This window comes from Sander lucioperca, chromosome 1 (genome assembly GCF_008315115.2).
Source record: "Sander lucioperca isolate FBNREF2018 chromosome 1, SLUC_FBN_1.2, whole genome shotgun sequence".
NCBI classification, from domain to species: Eukaryota; Metazoa; Chordata; class Actinopteri; order Perciformes; family Percidae; genus Sander; species Sander lucioperca.
Window position 1 is genome coordinate 50,053,179 of NC_050173.1, and position 26,294 is coordinate 50,079,472.

Below are 26,294 nucleotides of genomic sequence, written 5' to 3' on the forward strand. Positions count from 1 at the left end.
GTGATCTCATTCAGCAGGTACTGTATATATGCTCCTCCATCCATGCTATGTTCACATAAGTGTCCTTAAACTCACAATATTGGTATTAAGACCAATGGTTGTTTTGTAAATGTGCATATATGTAATTAAAATGCAAAATATCACATTTCGTTTTTATTAACATTTTTAAAAGAAATTTAAAATAATTACACTGTCACTGCAATTCCACATGTAAAGCAAGTATGCATGATGTGAAGTGGTTTATCATGGGGCAAGGCGAGGCAGACAACTGTCCAGGGGCCCCAAAAGCTCCTGGTTCACAGCAAGTCTTATGGTTTTGGTAATTCAATAATTGCACATTTATTAGGGAATTGGCACAATTTAAGTACAATATATACCTAAGGTGAATCATGTGTTATTACCTTATTTTGTGGCTGTCTTGTAGGACTCTGTAGGTGTCAAAATCTAGTGTTATGAGCTTTAATATTTTAATTTATGTTGTTACATGTTGCATTTTTCTGAATTAAATGTATTAAAATTACCACAAACTAACACATTATTGTTCTAGCATAGTGGAGTGCACTTTTTTCATGCTTATGAAGAGTGAGCAGGTTCAATTTGCTTTAAGACATTTTAGATAAAGGCCTACACGTTAGCTGTTGCAGGAATAGAACATATTGTATGGCCTCCTGGTTTATGGGATGACCCCTGCCCTTAATTTAAAACCTGGTCATCCTCCATCCTTCCTCAGAACACGCTGTAATGCTGTTTCAATAAATCCATGAACACATAAACAGATCACAGCTCATAGTGCAGAGGATTCAGTTTATTGAAGTCAAAGTTTAACAACTTAAGTTTACAATCTGTATTTTTTGTAATATATATTCATATATATGAAACCAAAAAAGGCTACTTTAGGAAGAATAAATGTAATTTTCTTTCTTTTTTAATATCATCTTTAGTCAGTTAATGTACAGAATAACAGTAAGCTAATATTATCCTTGAAAAAGAGCAATATGTTCCTTTTTTAATGTCGCAGTGCAACTTACATCTTACACACCTGTGCAATGTACCATGAGGTGTACACCCCTGAAAGAACACACAGTGGAATCTCCCTTTTCGGCCTGTTTCTGCAGGTCTACACACACAAAGATCTGGGAGAGATAACACAGCCTGTGCCTACAAATCGTAACTCGCACTTCTTAATCTACAGTGTGTCGCCTGCTCAGCGGAGCAGCGGTTGGAAAAAGCAGACCGCTACAGATGAGAAACGGAGAGAGGTCTGCAGACTACAACTGTATTGTAACTCATCTACAGCTGTGTGTGTGTAGGATCGCCAGTATAGTCAGTCCATCGTTGCCAAAGAGAGGGTTGGGAGGCACAGGGAAAGTGCTTGCATCATTTAGTTTCTTTGTGGTACTCTCAAATTAACCATTCAAAAAACATGAGCTATATCTCTGGGGTGTGTTTGATATTTCACGACCGTGGTGACATGATGAAAAACCTGAACCTATGCTCAAAGAACTACAGTAAAGTATGAAGAATAAGTACAGATAGTGCTGGATGCAGCAGGTGCTACGCATGTCTCTCAGAGTCTTCGACACTGGGGGGCACCGTTAAGTCCTTGGCCTGATATTGCAGATGAAACGATTCATCCGGGTTTCACAGACATTACAGACCATTTAGAGGTCTTTGGCTGCCCAGTATCAACCATATGCTTGGAGGGAATGTCAAAATAGCTTTTCGTTTTAGAATCTTATCTAAGGTAAGATTCCTGAAGCCTTTGGACACGTGTCAGTCTTTCTATGTAAAGCAAAACATCAAATTGAAACCTCCTGGTAGGATGCTAAAGGAGGATCTGCATTAAATCAAGTAACTGAGGAGCAAAAATGTCTGCCTCGGTTATTGTACAGTGTGTGTCTTTAAACACTTTCTAATAATAAAAAGGGAATATTTAAAATCTATGAACATACAAATAAAAGGTCATTCTTCAACAGTACTTTTGCATGTATCATGCGCTACAAGTCTAATTATCTTGCAATCATGAGAGGAAGATTTAAAAAAAAAATTAAAATAAAAAAAAAGAACAGAAATGATCCATAATATTTTACCCCGTCCAATCAAATCAGTCCCAGGACTTTTCTCATGCAACACATCACCAGGAGAAGGGTCAGCCGTGATGTAAACCAGTAAAAACTGTTAAATCAACTGTCTATGATGGTGTTGTTGTTGTTGTCTGCCTCCTAGTTGTTCAACTGCTAAACCCCCTGCATCTACAGAGTGAAGAGGGGGACACTGCAAAACCTTGGCATAGAATACATCATACTTTACATTATATCTATGACACAAAACGTAAATAGATTTATATATTCTTCTATGTTTAAATATATTTGTAGACTGTACACAAATCTTTAGAAAATGAGACGGCAAATGCTTTTACCTGATATTTTGAACAGCAATGGTAAAGAGGCCGATGAGACATAGACCCTGTGATGCAGCCAATGAGTTATAGAGATATAGAAAGTGCATTCTTTGTAGTGAGTGACTCCTTTGAAAAGAACTCTCTAGCTCTTGCATTAGCTGTTTAAGAAAAAAAATGGAAAAACAAAAACAAAACAAAAAACTGTTGTGCACCCACGCAAATACATACTCTCTGTCTTCCCTCCGCTACCTCTAGAAGCATATCACAGTGGTAGTGGAACGCAAACATTTACATCAGTATACACAGCAGTATACACATATACACAAGTCTTTGACGACTAGAGAGAGAGAGAGAGAGGAAACAAAAGAAAAAGATTAAGAAAAGAGGAGGAGATGGACAGAAACACAGAGAGAGAGAGAGAGAGAGAGAGAGAGAGAGAGAGAGAGAGCAAAAGAAAGAAAGAGAGGGAGAGAGAATGCAAAATGAATCGTAGGAATGCACTCTATCAGAGGAGCTTTCTTAAAATTGTGGTTTTTTTAACAGTTCACAGTTTGAAATAGTGTGCTATCTAGCCAGCACAATGGTTCCTCAATGCTTGTGACGCTTGTTTTCATCGGTTTCTAGAGGGAACCAGATAAACCAGCATTGATGGCTACCTTTCACAGTCTTATACTAAAAGTCACTGCCCTTACTTTCCCAACACTGTCCCGTCAGATCAGCCTGGAATAACAAGTGAGGTCCCTGTAAATCAGTGAGATATGCAGTGAGAGAAAAAAAAAGACAGAAGAGAGAGAAAGGGGGAGAACTGGTGGCTCTGGGTGCAAAGTTCATCAGTACAAAAGTACAGTGCTGTGGTGAAAAGGATTCTCCTCTGTATTGCTGCTACATAGTTCCCCCTGCCCCCTAAAATCAACAGGGAAAAAAATTTGCAAAACCAAGTAAATACAAAGGAACAAAACGTGTTAAAAAGTCTCCTTTTTTCCATTTTGCTCGACAAGCGTGTGGAGTTTATGCTGAGTTCCATAGACAAAGGAAGATTAATGCTTTCTGTTCAGGCATGCAATAGGCACCCTGTGGGGGCCTCAGGATTATCAAAAGTTCATACACGCAGGTCTCAGACTGTCCCATCTATGATATTTACACATCTTACAATGTGTGTTCCTGTGTGTGTGTGTGTGTGAGAGTGTTTGTGTGAGTGCGTGCTCAGAGTCGTGATCAGGAGAAAGGATTCAGCTAATGTCGAGCTCTGTGTGTTTGTTAGTGTGTGTGTGTGTGTGTGTGTGTGTGTGTGTGTGTGTGTGTGTGTGTGTGTGTGTGAGTGTATCAGTTCAGTCTTTTCTCCCCTTCTCTCTCTCACACATGTGTCTCAATGAAGGAGTGTGTGTGGGTCATGAGAGGTGCGGCCAGCGGGGAGAGGTCGTCCTGGCCGTTGGTGCCGGGGCTGAGCTGGCAGATGTCTGAGTAGAGCTCACTGTGCCACTGCTTCCACTCTCTGAAGGTCTGGGAGCACAGGCCAGGCTCCTCCAGGAGGGCGCAGACTACTGCCAGCTCCGACTCTTTGGCCTGAGGGGGGCAAAAGAAACGACGGGCAGTTACCACATTGCATCCCTTACCAGTGGTGGAATGTTTTTTTGTTTTTTTTAGGAAAAAAAGATGATTTCTTTATTTTCATTCATACATGCAGCCTTTTTTATTGAAGATTTTCAATGACAAACAAATAACAGAAAAGGCAAACACAAAGTACAAAGACATAACATAACTACAAATTAGTGACAGGACAAACGTGAAATACGAGGGTGGGAAGGGGTGGAGATTACAGTGTTTAGATTATTTCAGCCCGTGGTGTAAGGTAACTAAGTACATTTACTCAAGTACTGTACTTGTGTACAAATTTGAAGTACATGTACTTTACTTGAGTCTTTTCTTTTAATGCCACTTTCTACTTCTACTCCGCTACATTTCAGAGAGAAATATTGTGCTTTTTACTCCACTACATTCATCTGACATATACTACAATGTTTTATTATAATCTGCCCAACAATATACAGGCCTACAAGTCCAGCTGAAATGATTAGACCATTAAACACACAACTGTTTGGATCGTTTCCAGTTTCTAAAATGTGAGGATTTTTCTGCATTGAGTACTTTTACTTTTAATACTTTAACTACATTTTTTCTGATGATACTGGCATACTTTTACTTAAGTAACATTTTCAATGCAGTATTTTTACAGTGTGGAATTAGTACTTCTACTTCTAAGTAAAGGCTCTGAATACTTCTTCCACCACTGCTCCTCACACATTTAATTCTTCTGTATATCCCCCAAATCCTCTGTTTGTGCTACCTTCAATGTGCTGCGGAGGGCTCGGACCCGGTGCAGCCTGTCGTTGAGCAGAGGGTCCCTGGCTCTCTGCGTGTAACAGCGTCGAAACTCCTGCCTGCTACAGGGTCTTGGGTCTCCTAGGACTGTAACGTTGGCTTGCTCCAGGACCCGGTACAGCTGCTCTAGCCCGTCCAATGGCTCCGGCTCACGGCCTTCTGACACCCGCCGCTCCCTTCCATCCGACACCCTCCTCTCTCTGCTCTCAACTCTCAACTCCCGCAGGTCTGACACACCCAGGAGTGGACCGGTAAGAGTCAGATTCACTGCTAGAATGACACAATGAGCAACGAGTTTTTACAACAGTGTTGCAATCAGACTGCGGCTATTTTATTAGAATGACATGACATGAATAAACGTTAATAAACGTAATATGAATAAGACTTTAATACACTAACTCGTCCGTGAACACATTTTGGTGGTTAACAATGAAAACAACAATTCCTGTGATCCCACTCAACTTCACGACGTCATCAAAAGTCCGTGTTAGCGTCCACTGTTTTGATTGAGAGACGCCTATAGCGGCAGAAAATTACACGTTGCACGTTTAAGTGCAATTTGAGGTACTTGCATTTTACTTAAGTATTTCCATATCATGCCACTTTATGATTGTACTCCACTGCAATTCAGAGGGAAATATTGTACATACACACACACACACACACACACACACACACACACACACACACACACACACATATATATATATATATACACTACCGGTCAAAAGTTTGGAGTCACTTAGAAATTTCCATTCCACTCCATTATAGACAGAATACCAGCTGAGATCAGCAGTTTTCAGATTACATTATGTGCTTACATAATTGCAAAAGGGTTCTCCAATGTTTTCTCAGTTAGCCTTTTAAAATGATATCAGATTAGTAAACAGAATGTGCCTTTGGAACATTGGATGAATGGTTGCTGATAATGGGCAATGTAGATATTGCATTAAAGATCAGCCACTTCTTTCTACAACAGTCAAGAACCCTTTTACAATTATGTAAGCACATAATGTCATCTGAAAACTGCTGCCCAAGTAGTGAAGTCTTAACTCTTCCTTTTGCAAAGTGGGCTTGGATATTTAATGAAGGTATCAAAATACAGAAATGATCATAAAAAAGCATTATCACATCAACGACCCAAAACAGTGGCAGACGTCAGAAACATATCATCAGTTAAAAATTATCTTTATAAGCAATTTTCATAAAATTTGGAAAAGTACAGTATCAGGCTGATTAAACAATGTTCTGTATGTTTTATGAGCTGGTAAAGAGTCGACAATGCATCAGTGGTAGTAATCCAATAATATCAATGTTTAATAATATAACACTGACAGGGGACTATTTTCTGCATTATACGTGTTTTTCCTTTTTATACTTTAGGAACATTTAGCCAATTATGCTTTTACTTCAGTGACATTTCAAAGCAGGATTTTTACTTGTTATAGAGTAGATTTACAGTTTGGTGTTGGTACTTTAACATAAGTAAAGGATCTGAATATTTCCTCCACCACTGCCTGAATTATAACATTTAGCCATAATACATTTATGAGGTCCACTTTGACCCCATACACTCTTCACATATGCATTTTTAATATTACAGCAGTTATTCTGCAGTACTGTAAGTTCTGAGATAATACAGTATTTAATAAAGGAAATTATAATGCACAATATTTTTGACTTAAGGGTGCTACTACTGCTTCTCTCCTCGAATAAAACAGATTGTGTGTAATTTCCTTACCCTCCTCACCCTCGAGCATATCTGCAGCCTGCCCCTCTGCCTCCTCGTCCTCGCTCCTCTCCTCCATATGAGCTGAGGTGTGCAACAGCTTTCCTGGCACGGGGTCCCTGTTTCTGGGCAGACTCTGGCTGCGTTGCTTGTGAGAGCGTCGGTGTGTGTGACTGTGTGTGTGCGGACCTCGCTCCAGAGGGAAGGGCCCGTCACGCTCCCTGTCCCTCTCTGCGGCGTGGTGTCTCCGTACGGGCAGCGTGGCCTGTCTGCGTCTCTCCGGGGACATACCTTGTCTGCCCAGCCCTCCGTACAGCCCCATCTCTCCAACCATGCTCCCCATTAGGCCCCCATAATCACTCTCCCCCGGCGCTGTCTGGAGGAAGTGCAGCCCTGCGCTGGTCAGAGGGGTCTCAATGAGGTCCTGCCAGGAGCGCCGCTCACGGTGGGTAGAGCGGCAGCCGGATGAGTGGGTACTGGTGCTGCCTGTGCCCGTGCCCATGCCCATGCCATCTCCGCGCTGGTCCTCGGCGGAGGAGTGGGAGTGCGTTGACTCGCTGGAGAAATGTCGGCCATGCTTGGGCTCCGGGAAGGGACTAGAGGAATTGACCTGGAGAGGGAGAGGGGAGGTGGAAGAGACCATCTGTGGAGGGATGGGGGAAGTGGAGGCACTCATTGATGGAGGGAGTGGGGACGGAGTGGAGCGCATAAGGCTCATGGAGCTGACTGAGCGGGGCAACTGGTCATAACTCTGAAGGAAGTTAGCCTGAAGGCCCAAGGGTTTGTGAGGTGGACAGGTTGGTCCATTTGGAGAGGAGTGAGGAGGGATGGATACAAGTTGACAAAAATGTGAAATGTGAGCACAGTTACAAGGAAAATGTGACCCGCAAAACAAGAAGAGGGAGGAGGTGCGTAGAAGGAGAGAAGAAAGAAGAACAGGAAAATATATAAAGGGCAGAAAGAGAACAAAAGATGAGAGCAAACAAAGCAATGAGATGGCAGAATGACTGACATGACTGTTGTATGGCTCAGCTGGGAAAACATGGTACTAATGCCACCTTTATGTACATGTCTGAAAGTAAGTAAAAGTCTGTTTTGAGTGTTACGTTATCTTTCAGAGATGTGATGCACAATGGCAATTTTCGCCACCTAGAGGCCAGATTGTGAAGAAGTTCTGGCAGCAGAACACAGATAAGTGATGGTCTTGGCTGCTTACCAAACCAGATACTCTCACACTCTGATGTTTTATTAATGCTGAGAGCTCTGGTCTATGCAGCCCGGAAAACTGTGGGGCTTTTAGGGATAAAAAATTCTATCAGAATGAAACACTGCAAAGAAAATGTTGAGTATGTGTGTCTGCATGTACTTACTGATGGCGTGCGGTGATAGGTATCACAGAGGGATGAGGGTCCCTCCTGTTTGAGCGTCATTGAGCCATCGACCTCGTCTTGATCGCTCTCGCTCCAGTAGTCTGATATTAAAATAAAAACAGAGACACACACCGTACATGTTAGCAATTTATGGACGAAAGGGTTAATTCGGTAATATCTAGCCAACTGAATCTGTCTCACCTTCATCAGGGCGTGGCACCTTGTCATCTGGTGTGTAGCCAATAGCAGCTAGCCCCAGCCGGTTCATCCACCTATAGGAAACAAGGAAAGGAAAAAGAAGAACGCAACGGTGAGTGATAGAAAGTAAGGAGAAGGAAGGCATCAGAGGATAGATGAGAGGAGGAGCAGAGACAGGGAGAGAAAACGATGGGTTATACTAGGTAAACAGTAGGTAATGAATAAAAAAACCTTTCACTTTAAATAATTTAAGTGGAGTTGATATCTGTCCAACTGACTCCATCCCCCTGATGAGGAGAGAAAAGCATCAAGATTATTAAACAGATGGATGCAGAAAGAGGGAAGTGACAATCCTCTGTCCCATTGTCTCTCAACAGTGAGTCTCAGATGGCGTTTGTTCTCTACATCCATGCTCTCTGTCCTCTTCCAAGCCCTCTGACAGATCCTGACTTGTCCTGTGACTCTCTGCAGACACCTAATAATAAGTTTGTACTAAGAATAGAGTCCCAGTCTGTGCATGAGGAACAGGAAACTCATCATACTAGGAATGCATCCTATAGGAGGCAACTTCCACATTAAAGCAACACTATGCAACTTTTCCCGCTTCGGTCCCCCTACAGGTTGGAAGCGGAATTGTCCTATACATTACATTGTCCAGTTCATCAGCAGATGATGAAATGCCTTCACATAGTTCGTCGATGTTTAAACTATCGTTCAGAAAACAGGAGTGTTCAGACAGCGGAGGTAATCAGACTCTCTCTCTCTCTCTCTCTCTCTCTCTCTCTCTCTCTCTCTCTCTCTCTCTCTCTCTCTCTCTCTCTCTCTCTCTCTCTCTCTCAAAGCAGTTTACAGAAAGTCATAGCCTAAATGTCATATATTAAATATTTGTCACATATGTACCACACTGTACTGATCGCGATACAACACACTATATTACAAAACAATTACATTACACAACAGTTACAGTTTTGTATAATATAATTACTATATAATAGGCTACTAAACAAATCTGTTATTTTGGGATCCTAAAGTGGTTGTGAGTCCCTCAGGCTGTAGCAGGCAGATCCATATGTAGCTGTCAGTGGAGCTGCTGTCTCTTCTCCTAGGAGAACTATCAGCTTCTCTTCTGGTCTTAACTTTTTTTGGCTATTTTTTCAAAGTGTAAATCTCTTAGTGAAGATAGTTTTTCCCCGTGGAGGAGGAAGTGTATCTCTGTCTGACCCAGCTGGTGGTCACTGAGCCTGTATTTAGTCAGGATCCGTCTCTTCTTTGTATCTCTGACAGTGTGCAGATAATCTGTCAAATAATAATTTAGTCTACTTTGTTTGCTTTCTCCAATGTTCTAAATATTGGTCTTTTGAATGAGTCATAATTAGTTTTGTTCTGTTGTGTTATGAACCAGTGCTGATGGGAGCCTGGTTAGTTATCTTCACCATCAGCTGACTGAGGGGACTGGTTCTGGTTAGTTATCTTCACCATCAGCTGACTGAGGGGACTGGTTCTGGTTAGTTATCTTCACCATCAGCTGACTGAGAGGACTGGTTCTGGTTAGTTATCTTCACCATCAGCTGACTGAGGGGACTGGTTCTGGTTAGTTATCTTCACCATCAGCTGACTGAGGGGACTGGTTCTGGTTAGTTATCTTCACCATAAGCTGACTGAGGGGACTGTTTTGTGGGAAAAGTAAGCTGGAGCAGCAGCAAGTATGACCATCTCCACCTTCAATGAAGGTGCCTCTGCCATGCTTTCTGTTATGGAGAAGTTGTGGCTTCAGAGCTCAGTTGTGACGGTCAATTCAATGAGAGAAACTGATATGCTCAGGACCTCAAAAGCTGAGGCCGTCACAGCTGCCAGTGTAAAACATAGGCGCAAGAGTCTAAGCACAGCTAAAATACATATGGTGCTGGAATAGACAGTTGGACTTTAAAAAAGCTGTTACATCCATTGTTGGTCTTGTTCTGTGTCCATACACCTGTCCAGCGTGGGTTTTGTCTGCAACTTTGTGCATGATACGCCAATGTTAATTCATTGAGTTACTGCAGTTGTAGGCCTTATATGCCTACCATTTTATTAAATAATCAATTTTCATGAGCTTGAAATATTCTATATTATTATTACTAAGGGCCTGAGCATTTATTCTGTTTTTGAGCAATTTTTCCAATAGAAATGTATTAAATTCCACTATTTAAATCTTTAAATGCCGTTTTCTCAAAATGAGTTTTTTGTCATTCTCCAGTATAAACATCTCAGCCTATGTAGCACCTATGTACACCAAACTTTCCAGTTATACATTTAGTAGTATTCTGAAGATATTTACAGAGGGATTTGTTAATAAATCATTCCTGCCCTGATTTATGTGAAATTTTAAGCTAAAACACATGGCGAAAATCGATTTTTTAAGGCTATGGACAGTATATTTTGATTTCCTAGGTAATGAAAGCAGATATCCTGAAATCCCTCTGTAATTTTGTTTTCATCTTGTGTGTAAACAAAATGATAAAAGAATTTTGCACCTGGCTTTATCATATGTTCAGATCTATCTACCGAAAATATATGCAAAATCGTGCATATTTAATGAGAAAATGCCTAATTTGCATAATTAAACATAAACATTTCAAAAACGTGTAATACATTTTTTTTATATACTTGTGTAAGTAATCAACTGAGGAAGTTTCATGGAGATATCTATTATTTAAAAATTTTAGCCTATTCACCTGTAGTGTCTCGCCTTAAAATGTGAGTGCCTTTAGAAGCTAGGAAAATCCACATGTAAGTGCCCCAAAAAGCCATGATAAAATGTCAAGACTTATAAGGACATTTTTCTGAAGCCTGTACCAACACCCAGTTATTCACACAGAAACAAATGCACATGAAAATGTGCGCAGCAGCGCTTTCACACATGGACCTCCAAGCGCAGTAGGGAAGTCAAATATAGCTGGTTAATTACTCTCCCCCAATTATCTCCCCGTGTCACTGAGGAGAGGTGTGGATAACTAGAGCTCATCAGATAGCACTCCTGCAAATATCCCTACGATCTCCCTCTCACATGAGCACACACGTGACACACACAAACACACACACACACACACACACACACACACACACACACATACAAACACATTTACAAACACATACACAGTTCTACATTTAACAACAGAGGGCTAGGCTCATGCCTTATTCATGCACAGTGTTGTGTGGGCCTTGTGTAAACTTGGTTTACTCAGCTAAAATATTCATAAAAGGACACATGACGTTCCCAAGCATCTGACTGTTCTGACAAACACACACTCAAGAAACTCACAGAGACGCCCACTCACTCACCTGTTCATTTCCTCAAGACAATCTGTGGCGAAGAAGAAGCTCTTGATTTTGGGATGACAGGCTTTGAAGGCACTGCAGTCAGTCGGAGAGAAGAAGACTGATTAATGTTTATTTGCGTATGCGTGATAGGTGTGTGTGCGTTCATGTTGTGTGGGTGAAAGCAAATGTGCTTGATTAGTAATTTAGGGGACATGTGAGGGACACTCACTATTTCCGTCTGCACTCTATGGCTCGGTCTATTCTGAACTCAGGGAGGCTGATGAAGCCCTCCGCCTTCTCATCCTGCAGGCAGAGACAGATGGAGAGTGGTGGTTCATCGTCAACGCACAGCACAAAATGTCATACATACTGAAATACCAATTTGATTTTGCATAGTAGTACTCTAGTCAAGCATATGAAAACAGCACATGTTGTTTATATTGGCTCCTTTCACCACTTGACATTAAAAAAAGATGGATGAGATATGACCATCTTAGCCATAAAACTGACAAACACATTTACAGTTACTTTTCAGGTATTTTTCGTCAAATTGTTGCAAATATTCCAATTATCCATTAATCCAAACATCTTAACTACACTTTAAAGTCTTCAAAAGACTTGTGTGTTTGTGTTAGGTCAAAATGCTCTGAATGCATTTAACAGATCAATGATTAGTCGATTAATCAATTAGTCGATTGACATGAAAGTAAATCTGCAACTATTTTGATCTTCGCTTTTTATGGTTCCAGCTTCACAAATGTGAGAATTAGCTGATTTCCTTGTCTCACATTATAGTAAATGGAATATTTTTGGCTTTTGAATTGTTGGTCTGTCAAAGCAAGACATTTGATGATATCACTCTGATCTCTTGGAATGTTAATGGACATGTATTACTCCTTTGTGATGTTTTGTAGTCCGAACGATTAATCGATTATCACGAAAACAACTAGCCTAGAAATCTAGATGCACCCTAGCGGCAGCAAATGTAATTTGCAGCCAGGGTCGTATAGCAACTCTCGGTTGGCTTGCGAGCTGGAAAAACCAAACTCTAGTCAGGCCAATCACATCGTGTATAGAGTCGGTGGGCGGGCTTAACATAATGACGGCAGAGTTGCGACGGTTCGGTGTGAATTCCCTGCTACTTGAAAACAAAGGAGATGGTTGCTGCTGCTGGCGAACAGCGGTCTTTGGAATCGGCTTTGGCCGCGACTCTGGAAGACTTGGAGTTAAGCTTTTCTTTGAGAAAAGAACAAAGAACGGCTCTGAAGTCATTCTTAAAAAAGGAAGATGCCGACTGGATACTGCAAAAGTTGAATCTATCAACTAGCGTTGTTCTGGTTGGTTGTAGAGCTGTCCTATTGCGTGCAGAGGGAATTTGAAAGACCGTTTATCCCGCCCCTCGGATTGAGCCCTGCCAATGGTGAGTTCCCAGACCCAACATCTGGATGTGGGTCTGGCTTGTCAGAATAGAAAACAACTGGCAGATTAATAAAAAAAAATTTAATAATTGTTACTTGTAGCCCTAGTATGAAAGCTGAAAGCAAAATGCAGGCATGGTGGTATTACATAAAAACAAAGTGATGAAGAGCAACACTGAATGGATTCCACATATATAACCATCATGACATTTTTGTATGAATGATCACATTGTGAGATTGTCTGACAACAGTAATCAGCAAAAAGTTTCTGAACATGATAAAACGAACTGCTAAATGTTACATTATTCGTTCGTTAGTCTTAATATTTGTTGTTTTTGTTCTGTTTTTTTTTCTCGTAAAAATCCGCTATAACTGGAATTTATTTATTAGTTTAGATATAAGATTTAACTATTCTTAAAATTAATCTGAATTCAAAGGGGTACACTATTTAGTATTACACTTTTCTAAAGGCTGGGGGAAACAGATTACAAAGTCCCTAGTATGGGTCAAGCTCCAAAAACACTGGATCCAACAATTCCCATGATCTTTTATTAGAGATGTTAAATGCCCTCATCTTTCAAAATCAATGTCCCCAGTTTATAACGCAGATTGGTCAAATATTTAAAGTCTCAACCCTAACTCAAGATAACCCTGATGACATCATCTGGGTTAGACTTTAGAAAGCTCTCTTCAGAGACAGAAGAAATGATACAGCTGTTTTTACACACTGAGTAATACTCTCCATCATGAGTAGACTGACCTATATGCGTAAAATCAGTGGAGTGTCCCTTTAATTCCCCTAATGTTTTGTGGTATCTAACCATTATACATTTTGTCAATAAAGTTGTTTAAAAACTAAACAAAGATGCAGAGAGAAATAGTGTTGCAGAATTAAACTAGAGTTTGACTCATAATGACATTTGAATGCGATTCCTTACGTTTTGGTTGGTGTACCAGTAGAGGCAGGACTCTTTGAGGATAAACCAGTACTTCCTCCATTTCTGGGTGAAATAACCTTTTGCATCCTTCTTCTTCCACAGCCAGCCCTCACAGTCCCCGTGGCCCAGGTCCTTACAGGATATTCTCCTTCGACTGGCACTAGTGAGGGAACCTACAGAAAGAGGAAAGGATGTCAGTACTGAAAGTCCTTTCCATAGCATTTGGCATTTTATCAGGAAAAAACACTAGTAATAAAAGGAGAAGTGTAGCCATTTATCTAGTGGTTCCTGTCTGGCACTAACAGGCTGAATCCAAATGACTTTTCAAGTCTGCAGTAGCTTACAGACTTTCTTCAGGTAAAACTAATGTAAACTTTTGAATCCCTCCAAACTAAAGTTTTTTTTACACATCTGCAAAGCTAAAGAATAGAATAAGCTAAAAAGTATAACGTCAGTGACAGTAATACATCAAAAAAAGGTAAACAATCAATCAGGTGTCTAATCTATTTTGCAACTGCAGTGTTAAATGTACCAAAGATTCTCTATTACTAAAGATAACGCATTACACGCTGTGCCAGTGGTATGAAATAGTCCGCACTTCCTCTATCCTCAATGGGAGTGACCTTGTTTGAAAGTGTAGTGAACGTCATGTGGATGGATGAAAAGTTATATTTGTATAATTTATTAACATTTTCTTTTGCTAACATTAGATATTTACAGAGCTAAAAGACATATGTAGCATCACAGAAATTACTTTAGTTAGGGTGTTCACAAATGTTAGCTGACGTTAGCTTATCTGTGTTGCCAGATCTCACGAGAGTTTGTTCCTGAGACAGAAACAGGTCTCAAACAAAGTTAATTTCCTCCTGATTTGTCCGTCTGAAAATTACCATTTTACTGTCGGAATGTTCTGGAGATATGTGGCTTGTGACAAATGGGTCCAAATTTCACATTGGTATTTATGGTGCGAAAGAATCGCTCATAATCTGTGTTATCGTTCACTTCTCCCATTGGAATCAATACATGTCTCTTAAAGAGGCGGAGCCCACATGACACAGATACAGGAAATGACTCTGAGTTGGGGCGTCTCGGTTCTAAACCGTCTCTGATCGTACCTGTGCGTGCATTACTTTTCATCAAGTACTGTACATCTGGACTTTTTACATACATAAGCAATGTGTCATACCATCAAGCATTAACTCTCCTTTTGATATTTCAAGCGCTGTCGTCCTCTCACAGTCACACACCACAGTGTACATGCCAGTCACAGCACCTGAAGTCTGTCAGGCTTAGTTTGGACTTCAGACATTTACACTGAACCACATTGAAAGGTTTGCTCATTCTGGAGCTACCAATGCTAACATACATATACAACTTTAAAGGTCCAACATAAGAAAGAGAAAAAGCACCAGTGTGTCTACCTTTACTTCTCTTTTTGGTTTTCGTTCTTAGAGAGGTGTAATGGAAGGACTAGAGGGGAGAGAGAAAAAAAACATGTTAGCTCAAAAAATATATCTAGGTTGGTGTTTATGCATGTAGAGAGGTTGCGGCGAGTTCACTGTTTAATGTTTAGCTTGTTTTTTATTTTTATCTGGCACACAGCAGAGAGGATTACAGGCACAGAGGGATCACAATACTAGCACTGCCACAGCCAGGAAGTGACCTACAACCTGTGATGGAGAAATGCAAGCTGTATGCCACAGAGACTAAAACCCACAGTCATGAACTGCATCACCTTAGCTAGGCTACTACTTTCAGTCATTTGACAACCCTGAAATGCATCAAAAAGGTTTAAGATTTCCAGTACTTAGTTTAGAAACGTTTCCTCATACTGTATTGAAAGACATTGATTAAATTGACCCACTGTGGCCTAATTCTGTTGATTTCTCTGCTGTTTAAGCCATTCTATCAGCACAACCTTTGCTGAACAGCTACTGTGGCCATAAGTGACAATTCTGCGTTAATGTTTAAAGGTGCACTATGAGTTCCTGCATGGTTTCAGGGCGATTTCATTTTTGTCTCAGATTGTAGGCATCTCTCCTTTGATCCGCTAGCTGCCTGCCCCCTGAACACACTGTGAAAAAGCCCGGTCTCGGGAGACAACACAGAGGTCGTAAACGTCAAACAAACACTAGGGGCACAGGCTGGGCACCTAAATACAACAAACCACGTTCCAGCCAATCACAGTCAATATGGTTGGGTAATAATTTCAGTGAAAAAGAGGCACTAACCTCCACCCCCTCCCCCAATCATCTTGTTGGTGATTGGCTGGAACGTGGTTTGTTGTATTTTGGTGCCCAGCCTGTGCCTCTAGTGTTTGTTTGACGTTTACGACCCCTGTGTTGTCTCCCGAGACCGGGCTTTTTCACAGTGTGTGTGGCTATAGGTATCAACATTAACATAGCTGAATACACCTTCTGACAATTTATTATCTAGGTAACATAGCTGAATAAATATCTGTTCATAGTTGAGCTGACTCATTGTATGCTACAACTCATAGTGCTTTGGAGGAGAGGCGAGGGCTAATGGCTATGACAACTTCCTGTGTCACAGTAACCTAAATATGGAATCCAATTTACATCATCCGACCGTTATCTTTTATTTAATAATTACAGTCCCGAATGGATTTCATCTCAGCTATCATTCCTATTCTTCTCTGACTGTATGTTTAGCCATTATTTGGACACACTTGATTTCCATGTAACAGCGTATGTGTTCTAATTATTGATGTAACTGAAGCTACTGTTGCAGTTTGAATCAAAACATACTGGAAAGACCGCATTATTTAAAAATCAAGTAAATAAACCATCAGAACTATAGATTTATAAAACAGTCATAGCACTGTTAGCTCTCCTACCTTCCTCATGGAGGCGGCTCCTGAGCTTCCTGAGCCGGAGTACCTGCAGGAGGACAGACATGATTGAATGTGACCACAAACAGCTCTTTCAACTCCTTCCATCAATCACAAGCATGTGGTCAAATCACAAACAACCACAAACACAGACTCACCTGTCTGTTGTGTCTGCTCGTAGTGTGTCCGCACCTCGCTGAGAGACAGAAAAAAAAAAAGACTATTAAAGAGCTTCTAAAAACCTTCTATACCTAAAGAGCAGCACACACATACACACTTCTTCTATCTGTGCACCTTTGTTGGTAATTATCATATCATGTTCTGTGGTTTTACCTGTGCTGTGTACAGTATATCTGTGGTTTATTTTGCATTTCTATTCTCCGTATTGAAAACCTTGATAGCTGACATGCACTTCATACGCGTTGAGCAGTGTTGAAAAGACATTTCACAACCATGTAATTGTTGGCCCAATGAGTAAAGTGCAGGTTCCCCTTTTTACAGTGATATACCGTTAAAATTAATCCATTAACTGAAGCTGTAACACTGTACATTTAAAATTGTTTTCTTAAATGCTCAAAGTTGCTTTATGTGACAAATTACGTAAATTAAAAAACCTAGGAAACACAATTCAATACAATACTAGCAAGTATAATCAGTACAGTATATTAGTATGTTACAAGACTGCAACTATAACATGAATATCAGAGAAAAAGTAACACTAGCCTTAGCTCATTAGTGCCATGCTAACTGCGTATTGTATTTAGTGTTTTTTGATTAATGGTAATTCATCTATTTAAAAGGACTGTCACATATTTGATTGGAAATTAAATCTACGGAAATAAACAAGACAAAGTACAGTACAGGTACTAGTACTACTAATAGTACTATTAAAATAATCAAATAATGTATTCAAAGTTGCCCGTCTGTCCTTAAGACTCCAGCTGCTTCACATTTGATCAATTCCAAAACCAAAAGATCATTTTTCAGCTGATGACACGCTTGCTTCCTGATGACTATAATTTAATCAAGACTTTGTGGAGACCCACTTTTAAATGAATGGGCCTACCGGGAACAAGCTCAGGGCCCCAGGGCCCCAGGGCCCCAGGAGAGGGTCAGAGGACCATTGGGCATGGTTTTGGCACAAGGGCCTATCATCTCATGATCATTAATTTACCATCATGCAACACAAGTGATCGAATACTTGTGCTGCTGTGAATGATTTCAGGGTAACCTTAATGTGTGTAATAATGACTATTGGCAAAGACATGTTTTTTTGCTAAAATGTTGGTGTATTAATAGAAAAGAATCATACGGAGAGAATGAGAGAGAGGAAACAAGCAGGTCATTAAGGTTAGCATATGCTTGTTAGTGCAGGATAGTATACTTTATGTGCCACTGAATAGATATGAGTCACCACCAAGAGAGGGCTGGTGTTAGCTAAGCTGTTAGCGTGCTGTGTGTGTGTGTGTGTGTGTGTGTGTGTGTGTGTGTGTGTGTGTGTGTGTGTTTACATGCTTCGTGTTTTAAGCACAGTCTGTCAGTAGCTTGTAATTGGTCTGACCGATGCTGTGTCATGCACCTACTCACAGGGATACGTGTTTTCCGTGCATGTGCGGATGCAATTGAGAATGTGTGTGTGTGTGTGTGTGTGTGTGTGTGTGTGTGTGTGTGTGTGTGTGTGTGTGTGTGTGTGTGCGTGTGTGTGTGTGTGTTTGTCCAGAATAAACTGCTATTTAGACTTGGGCGTGTCTGAGGAGATGGGGATATTAGGACAAGTTAGGATAAGTCGTGATATGGCTACCCTGCATACAAATGCACTCCTGCGTGTGTGTGTGTGTGTGTGTGTGTGTGTGTGAGAGAGAAAAGGGGGGCGTGAGTGTCATTCTCATAATCCGTGAAGCTGGCAGCCATGCAATGACACTGATCATCCTCACTCTCCTTTGTCTCCTCTACCTGACATACACACACAAACAACGTGTGTGATACTGTGAACACCCCGACCTATCCTGCAAATGCAAATAGTCTCCCTCCGAGAGGACAAAGACACACACTGTAAGATGAAGGAAGTTTTGTGAGTGAGTCAGGATTAAAGCCTTGAAGGTGATTTTAGTGCCACGAAGAGGCCTTTTTCACAGCAGACAGTTTAACATGTCACAGTAGGAAAAGCACAGGTGGTAATAATAAAATGAATGATGGCCGAATTCCACTTAGTTGCTTCAGTTTCAATAGTATTGTGCATGCTGGCTCACTGTCAGACTGAATTAGTGGGATGTTTGAATAGAACGGAGCCATTGCTAATGTTATTGGTAACACTTGTGCTTTCCCTACTGTGACAAGTCAAAATGTCTGCTGTGAAAAGGCCAATTAAGAAATGACATATGAAACAATAAAGTACCTAAACTCCGCCTCCAACATTGAGAATAAGAAAGATAAAAATGTAATCTAATAACTTAATAACTTAATCTAATTACTATTAGTTCAGTGAAAATGCTTCTACTTTACTACATTTCAGAGGGAATTTTTTTCTGCAGAATAAGTACTTTGAATACAGAACCTCTACTTTTAATGGAGTATTTTTACATTGTTGTATTGGTACAACTGTTGTTTTTTTCTGGAGGTGAGACTTTGAATGGATTATGAATTTTGTTTATTTAATTGTTTATTATTGTTATTACTTCTATTGTGAAATTCTTTTTCATTTTTGTCCTGATCCTATTGCTGTTTATTGCACTAGATCCATCTTGTTGAGGGTTAGGGTCAATTCAGTACTTATTAATTGTTGCCACCTGTCACTGTGTGCAGACTTTTCAGTTGCCTTTCAAGGATAAGGCCGGCTGAATTCTATAATTGTCTTATTGTTAACAAAACCCTTTAAAAGACCAACAAGCAACACATTAGTCCATATTTTATTCTGACTGAAAATGTAAATATTGTGTGTTATGTGTCACATATACAGTATATACTATGTCATTAAAAAAAGGGCTCAGTAATTACCTAAAACATCTGGGACCTGCAGTTTATAGCAAGCATTACTCAAAAAGGTGTAAATAGTGCATTTAAACCTGGAGACTATTATATGTTGACGGTAATGAAGGAACATGACACGCAGTGCAACAGTGTGGCTCATTCATGTGTTTCTAATAGTGTTTGGACAATAATGGAGCTCTATGGCCCAGAGGAATAAGATACAGTATATCAGGTTTTAGCTACATCGATAACACTTCAGTCAGTAGGATCGATTCATTGTTGGTTTTGGTCGTTTCAAGGGATTTCTTAACATTAGAGAGAAAAATACAAAATATATACAGAATATAGTCTATCCTTTAACATGGCATGTAATGGCATTTCTCTACACAAAATGTCCACACAAAGTAGGCATACATACAGCACACCCACACTTCTAACAGACTTAACCAGACAAGACACTAATTTAAAAAAAACCCAGTTAACAGACTGTGTACATACAGGCAAAGCATCGGGTGGTTGGTCTAGGCGCAGGGTGGAGGACAGCAGGGAGGGGCTGATGGGAAAGCTAGGGCTGCTGGGATTGCGGCTCTTGCGCCGAGAGCGTCTGGTGGAATCCCGCCGACTCTCTCTGCCTGGACCCTCGGGCTCCTCCTCAATCACCAGGATCTTGTCGTCGCTAAGGTAACGCAGCAGGGAGTTGTCTGAATCTGTGGGGACGAGGAGGGTAGAGGCATGGAGCAGTTAGAGGATGGACAGGCTCTGAACTCATCTGAACGGATGACAGAGGGAGGAAAACCACAGAGAGGGGGGGGGGGGTTAGCGTTGTAGAGTCAAGGGAGAACCCCAGAGTAGAAACAGATGAGAATGAATAGATCCTTACAGATAAAAACCCAACAGAAAGGGATAAAAGTGCCTCAGAGCTGTCGTATCTGATATAGATCCACAGCCAGGGACATACAGCTAATCTGTTTGCAATGATTACGCTGATTTGGTGGGCACTACTGCTAAATCTTGTCAGTCACAGAAAGTTTTATTCCGCTTCAGCTCCGAATAGAAAAAGCTTCTCACCTGATATGTTTATTATCCATATACTTAAATGTGAGAAAAAAAAACTAAAAAGTGACTGAGAGAAAGAGAAGAAGGAGAAAGGCAGAGCCCAGACAGCACTATTGTGCTTTAATGTTATTCATGGACTTTCTAATGGTAGAGTGGAGGATCGTCGGTCGAATACAGATCGAGTCTTGCCGCAAAACGGTGAAGCTGGTTAGAATTGGTCACATAGAAATACCCTCATTTCCAGAGCAGCACTATAAATGCAATTTCCTTACATTTATATTTACTTGTCGCTCTGTCAGATACATACCTGGCAGATATGTATCCTCACACAACCACACCACCATGGATAACTAGAGGATGAGCTGAAATGTGTTGAGCTGAGTATGGAGCAAAGCGCGGCACCAGTCCGACCCGTTTGTGTTCAGTGTGTGAGAGGCTGTGTTTTTGCGTGTGTGTGTGTGTGTGTGTGTGTGTGTGTGTGTGTGTGTACCTCGGCTCCCTCTCTTGCCCATGCTGGGTTCCTTGGCCTCGGCCATCCAGTTATATTCGGGAGGCATGGAAACAGGCCTGAGGTCACCTGGAACGACCAATCAGCAATCAGAGAGTCGTCTACAGGGAGGGACTGGGGGTTTCGCGGGAAGGCGGTGACTGAGAGACAGCGTGGGAGACAGCTGGAGGGGTGGACAGGTAAGACAAAGTGTGTGCAGGTGAGGGGGGAAGGAACGGGAGACTCTCGAGGGGACTGCTGTGATATGCAAGGCATGGGTCACACAGCCTTATTTCCAGGTTGTAATATCAAGTTAGTTTTCTATTCACAGGTAGTAAATTCCACAACAGGGGTAGCTGAACTAGCAGTAGTGCTAGCGAGCTAACCTGCTAGCATGTTTACTGTTGGCTGATTACCGCAGGTGAGCTATTAGCTTATGGCTTGTCTAAATAGGAGGTGTTTCAACTGCGTTTTTCAGAAAATATTAGTCCTATATTGATCCTATTTTTAACTCTCGTTTCCCCCCACTAACTCCTGAGGGAAATATCTGGTTCTTTAGCAGCTAAATCCTCTATGTTTATCAGCTAGTTGCAACTTTGTCTTTCTGCTGTTAGTTGCTGGGCAGGTAGTGTACTTTCAGCTTATGAGAGCATTCTTTTGTTGAAAACAGCTGCCTGCTGCTGCTGAAAACAGTGTCAATGAGATAATGAGGGCAGAGTTTTCCCTCATTATCTAATTATGCTGAATTTTGATATCTAATTGATGCTGAACACATTGTCACAGACATCGTTAATACAACAAACACTGATTAGCGTGTCTTAAATGTTGTTTTATAAATCTGAGTAAATATTAGGGACGGCATGAGTACTCGAGTACTTAACTTGAACGTCAGTATTTGTTCAACAAATCAAGTTGCTTTGTAACTGTCAATGTCTTAATACAATGTGCAATTTTGACAAGTGGCTCATGCCAGCCACCAAGCTAACACGTACGGTAACGTTATAGCCTTACAACAATGCTCATCACGCTCTTAAAATAATTTTTATTATGATTGTTTTGATGGCGGATAACAGCGCTGGGCTTTTTTTGCGAGTACTTAAATATGGAAATTACTTAAAATGCACATCCCCCATAAATATCTGTTATATTTTCATTTCTAACTTTCAAGTCCACTCGTGTTGGGCGCTACTCCGTTGACCACCTTCTTACAGTACGGTATCTTTAAGTGGTCTATAGCAAGCACGGCGACCATAAAATAGTCTTCAGATGCTTCCGTCGATCACATGACTCTCAGCTTGCACATCATAGGCCCCTTAAGAGTCTCCCAAGAAGGTACATGATGTCTAAGAAGTTGTCTTGGACAAGGGTGACACAGGTGGTGGGGCAGACAGGGAGCTGGACACAGTGTTTTTGGACTGACCCTTCGGCATGTGATCAGTGTTTTTGGGACGTGTGTACGCGAGGTGAAGACACAAAGAAGCAGAGCCATGAAGTGACTGATGAACACATAAGGAGGAGTTCTGAGAAAAGGGTGAGAAAACTGGTGAGAGAGAGCATGCTGTTCTACAAAGCAAACACAGGGCCAGTAGCTATCACTGCCCCATTCACGCTGTTGAATCGCGCTCACTCCATCTTACCATGGGTGGGGGTCTTGTCCCGCCGGCGAACCCCCGTATTGCGGCCCCTGTCGTAGTCGGACCCCGGGGGTCCGTCTCCCTCCAGCAGGGAGAAGTACTGACCGCTGTCCTGGTCCAGGTAGTAGCTGACTGCCTCTGAACCTTTGGAGCCGGACTGTGAGCTCACGCTGTAGCGGCTGATGTCGTCGCATGACATCAGACCCAGCTCCTCCCTGGGGAGAGCAGAGTTGTCATCATCATCACATCATCAGCACCATCATCAGTGTCATCATCATCATCAGTAGGGTTGGGTATCGTTTGGATTTTTATGATTCCGCATTTTACGAATGCCGAACCGGTGCTTTTAAAACGATTCCGATTCCTAAACCGATTCTTGAAAAACTGAAAAATTACATCAAAGATGTAATATGTTTACTAGCGATCACGTGCAGTGATTGGTTAATATGCTTTTACGTCCGTTTTGGTGAGCCCAGATGGAAAATATGGCATTTTAAAAGTAGCCTACATTTACGGTAGCTAGCTAACGATAGACTACAGAGAAAGTGTGATATGTTTACGTCTGTTTCGGAGCAACAGAGGGAAAATATTTCAGTCGACACATAAGTATAAGCACATAAGTGGAACCGAAATGAGGAACCGAAATTTGCGTTCTAATCCGGTCCGATTCCTACCAGTTGCGTAGGAACTGGTTCCATAGTGGAACCTGGTTTCGGTACCCAACCCTAGTCATAAGTAGGATCATAACAATCAATGTAAACGACCATCATCAAACATCTTTGTGTGCAAGCACTGCTGACCTGGTGCTGTAGAGTCCAGAGACAGGAGAGAGGATATAGACGTCCTGCATGCTGGGGCCATCCATTTTGGACATGCCCAAAGTTCCACCAGGTGTAGGGGAGGTGCTGGTGGGGCTGGTGGGGATCGGCTGAAGGGAGAAAGAGGAGAGGAAGAAGGAGAGAATGACTCGCACCTCTTCATTGAGTTTTAATTGTAAGGATGGTCTGGGAGCACAACCTGCAGAAAGTGAACATTAGCTCTTTTCCTGGCTCACGGTCAAACAAACAAGCACACAGTTTACAGTGTTACGAAGGAAGGGATCCTTTTAATTGTGTTATCTTCCTCGTACTGCAGCCTGCGCTCGTTTTAACCCAGAATCACAAACAAGAGAGTTATTTCCACACAGCTGCCATGTTGTGTATGTTGTCTTTTATATCTGTTTGACTGTGAAGCCTCTCCCACGTTTAATCGCTTCAATATTCTGTCATTTTGTCTTCACTCACACCGGGCTCTGCATGTCTGTTCCCATGACAACCCCATACTCTCCTCTCCTCGCTCTTCCTCACTCCCCGCCTTTCTCCTGTGCTACGATAGAAGGAGAGGGCAGAGGAAAGCTGGCGTGGCCACAGCTTGACTCAAGGACACGTAGATTTGTCATCAGGTGCCTTGTTTCTGATGTCATTGAAACTCAGTCCAAATTTCAAGTGAAAATAAATTTGTTCTCAGCCGGAACAGCTGGGGTGACAAATATGCAGCTCGTTTCGACAATTACTCCCTGAGGAAGAGATTTCCAGATAATTCTTTTGTAAAACGTGGTGTTTTACTTTATGTCTGAAGCGGACGCTCCATTTTAGAGAGGAGACACGAGTGTGGACAGAATTGATAAACAGACAGAGAGGCCGAGCGACGGCGAGGCAGGCAGCGTTCTCATTAAGGAAGCCCAGTGTTTCATCATTTCATCAGCAGTGCATTAGGCAATTAATTTCATATTCCAAACTTTCCATCCTCCTCCTCCCCCTCTCCTCCACACCCTCACTCCCTCCATCCCCAGGCCCTCTCTATCTTCATCTCTTCCTCTCTCACAGTCTTCCCTCTTATGAAGGAAGCTTACAGTAAGACGGCTTCACAATAAATAATGAAGACAGAGTGGAAAAAGAGGGACGTGAGAGAGTGAGGAGAGAGCAAAGGAAATAGGACAAAGAGAGAGAGTCAGAGAGAAAGACTGCAGGAGAGAAAGAGAGGCGGGGGAGCTGTGCAGTGTGGTGACTGGAGCTGAGAGTGAAAACAGTAATTTAGTGATTACAGCCCACTGCTGCCTGCATGGAAGAGAGGGGTGGGGGGTAGAAATGGAGAGAGATGGGACCTCCACAGCAAGCGAAATTCCAGTCTGTTAAAACAGCACTTAAACCATCTGACCCCCGCTGCGTCCACTCCAAACTACTAAAAAACCTCTCTAGATCAATATTCCCCCCACACACACACACACACACACACACACACACACACACACACACACACACACACACACACTTATATGCTTAACATAATATTTTCACTAAAAGTTTGAGAACAAAAAACTTGTTGAATAATAAACTGAACCGATTACATTCTTAACCATCAATCTTTAATTGGCCTTTTCACAGCAGACATTTTTGACTTGTCACAGTAGGAAAAGCACAGATGTTACAATAACATTAACAATGGCTCCGTTCTATTCAAGTGTCCAAGTCAGCCAGCCAGCACGCACAACACCTGGACCCTGAAACTGAAGCAGCTAAATGGAATTCAGCCATCAATCATTTTATGATTTACAACTGTACTTCGCCTACTGTGACATGTCAAGATGTTTTCAGGGGAAAAGGCCTGTTAAAATCGTAGCTTAGTCTGAATTAGAGCCTGACCAATAGTAGATTTTTTTAGGCTGACAATATCAATCAGACAGTTATATATCTTTTTCTTTTCTTTCTTTTTTTAATAAAGTCAAAAAATAAACAAACATAAGGAGTTTGATAATGACATGTTAGATAAGGACATTAAAGAAATGCATCTGAGATATGGACGAAGTGGGACATTTAACAGTTGAAAGATAAACAAATGTAAATTGCAAATTCTGCAATAAACTGCAATATCTTGTTACTTATTGAGCAACATGTAGTCTGATACTGATAAGCTCAAGGCAAGCTGATATAATAAATACAACATTATAAGCTGTTAATACTGGCCCAGTCAATTTAAGGTTTCAGCTGAATCCTATATAATTAAATTGAGAATAGCTACAACAATCGGTGACATCTAACCAGATGTTCACCAACTAATTAACCTCAAAGTCCAGAATATTTTACTGGTCAGGCTGTTATGAATCTAGACAAATATGTCAAAAGTAAGCTTGCATGGGAAAATAAATGTCATGTACTGATGTATTAAAGGAATAGTCTAACATGCTGGGAAATAGGCGTATTTACTTTCTTCCCGAGAGTTAGGTGAGAAGATTGGTATCACTCAGAGCTCACTAATTAACACGTTATATCTCGCTTGCTTAATCCATCCAAAAACTAAGGTGTAAAAACATTTTGTGGTTTTATGAGCCTTATGTGTTATGTGGTCACTGTGAGGTTGCCAGGCAACCAGACTCTAGACTAGCTGTTTTCCCTCTGTTTGCAGTCTTTATGCTAAGGCAAGTAGCTTCATATTTACTGCAAGGGTGTAACTTTAGTTTGAGAAGTGGGGGGGACATGTCCCCCCTGTCCCCAGTGGAAATTACACCCTATATTTACCGTATAGATATA

General features: G+C 41.4%; 1 protein-coding gene across 6 annotated transcripts in view; it reads right to left on the reverse strand.

Moving 5' to 3' along the window:
- Positions 1–784: 784 nt before the first annotated feature.
- si:ch211-26b3.4 (connector enhancer of kinase suppressor of ras 2) overlaps positions 785–26,294 on the reverse strand; it is a 68,069-nt gene continuing 42,559 nt past the window's right edge. Inside the window, exons 10-25 of one of the 6 annotated variants that reach the window (XM_031280138.2) lie at positions 23,529–23,656; positions 22,732–22,943; positions 21,098–21,184; positions 20,050–20,258; positions 16,743–16,780; positions 16,591–16,633; positions 15,155–15,203; positions 13,734–13,906; positions 11,607–11,680; positions 11,399–11,470; positions 8,081–8,151; positions 7,880–7,980; positions 6,522–7,119; positions 4,746–5,047; positions 3,726–3,964; positions 785–3,677 (exon numbers count right to left, since the gene is read on the reverse strand). In XM_031280138.2, coding sequence (XP_031135998.1) covers positions 3,755–3,964; positions 4,746–5,047; positions 6,522–7,119; positions 7,880–7,980; positions 8,081–8,151; positions 11,399–11,470; positions 11,607–11,680; positions 13,734–13,906; positions 15,155–15,203; positions 16,591–16,633; positions 16,743–16,780; positions 20,050–20,258; positions 21,098–21,184; positions 22,732–22,943; positions 23,529–23,656 — 2,367 coding nt within the window. In that variant the 3' untranslated portion in view covers positions 785–3,677; positions 3,726–3,754. Of the gene's footprint in view, positions 3,678–3,725; positions 3,965–4,745; positions 5,051–6,521; positions 7,276–7,879; positions 7,981–8,080; positions 8,152–11,398; positions 11,471–11,606; positions 11,681–13,733; positions 13,907–15,154; positions 15,204–16,590; positions 16,634–16,742; positions 16,781–20,049; positions 20,259–21,097; positions 21,185–22,731; positions 22,944–23,528; positions 23,657–26,294 lie in introns of all 6 variants that reach the window. The other 5 variants (XM_036005322.1, XM_031280134.2, XM_031280137.2 and 2 more) reach the window with 5 other exon arrangements.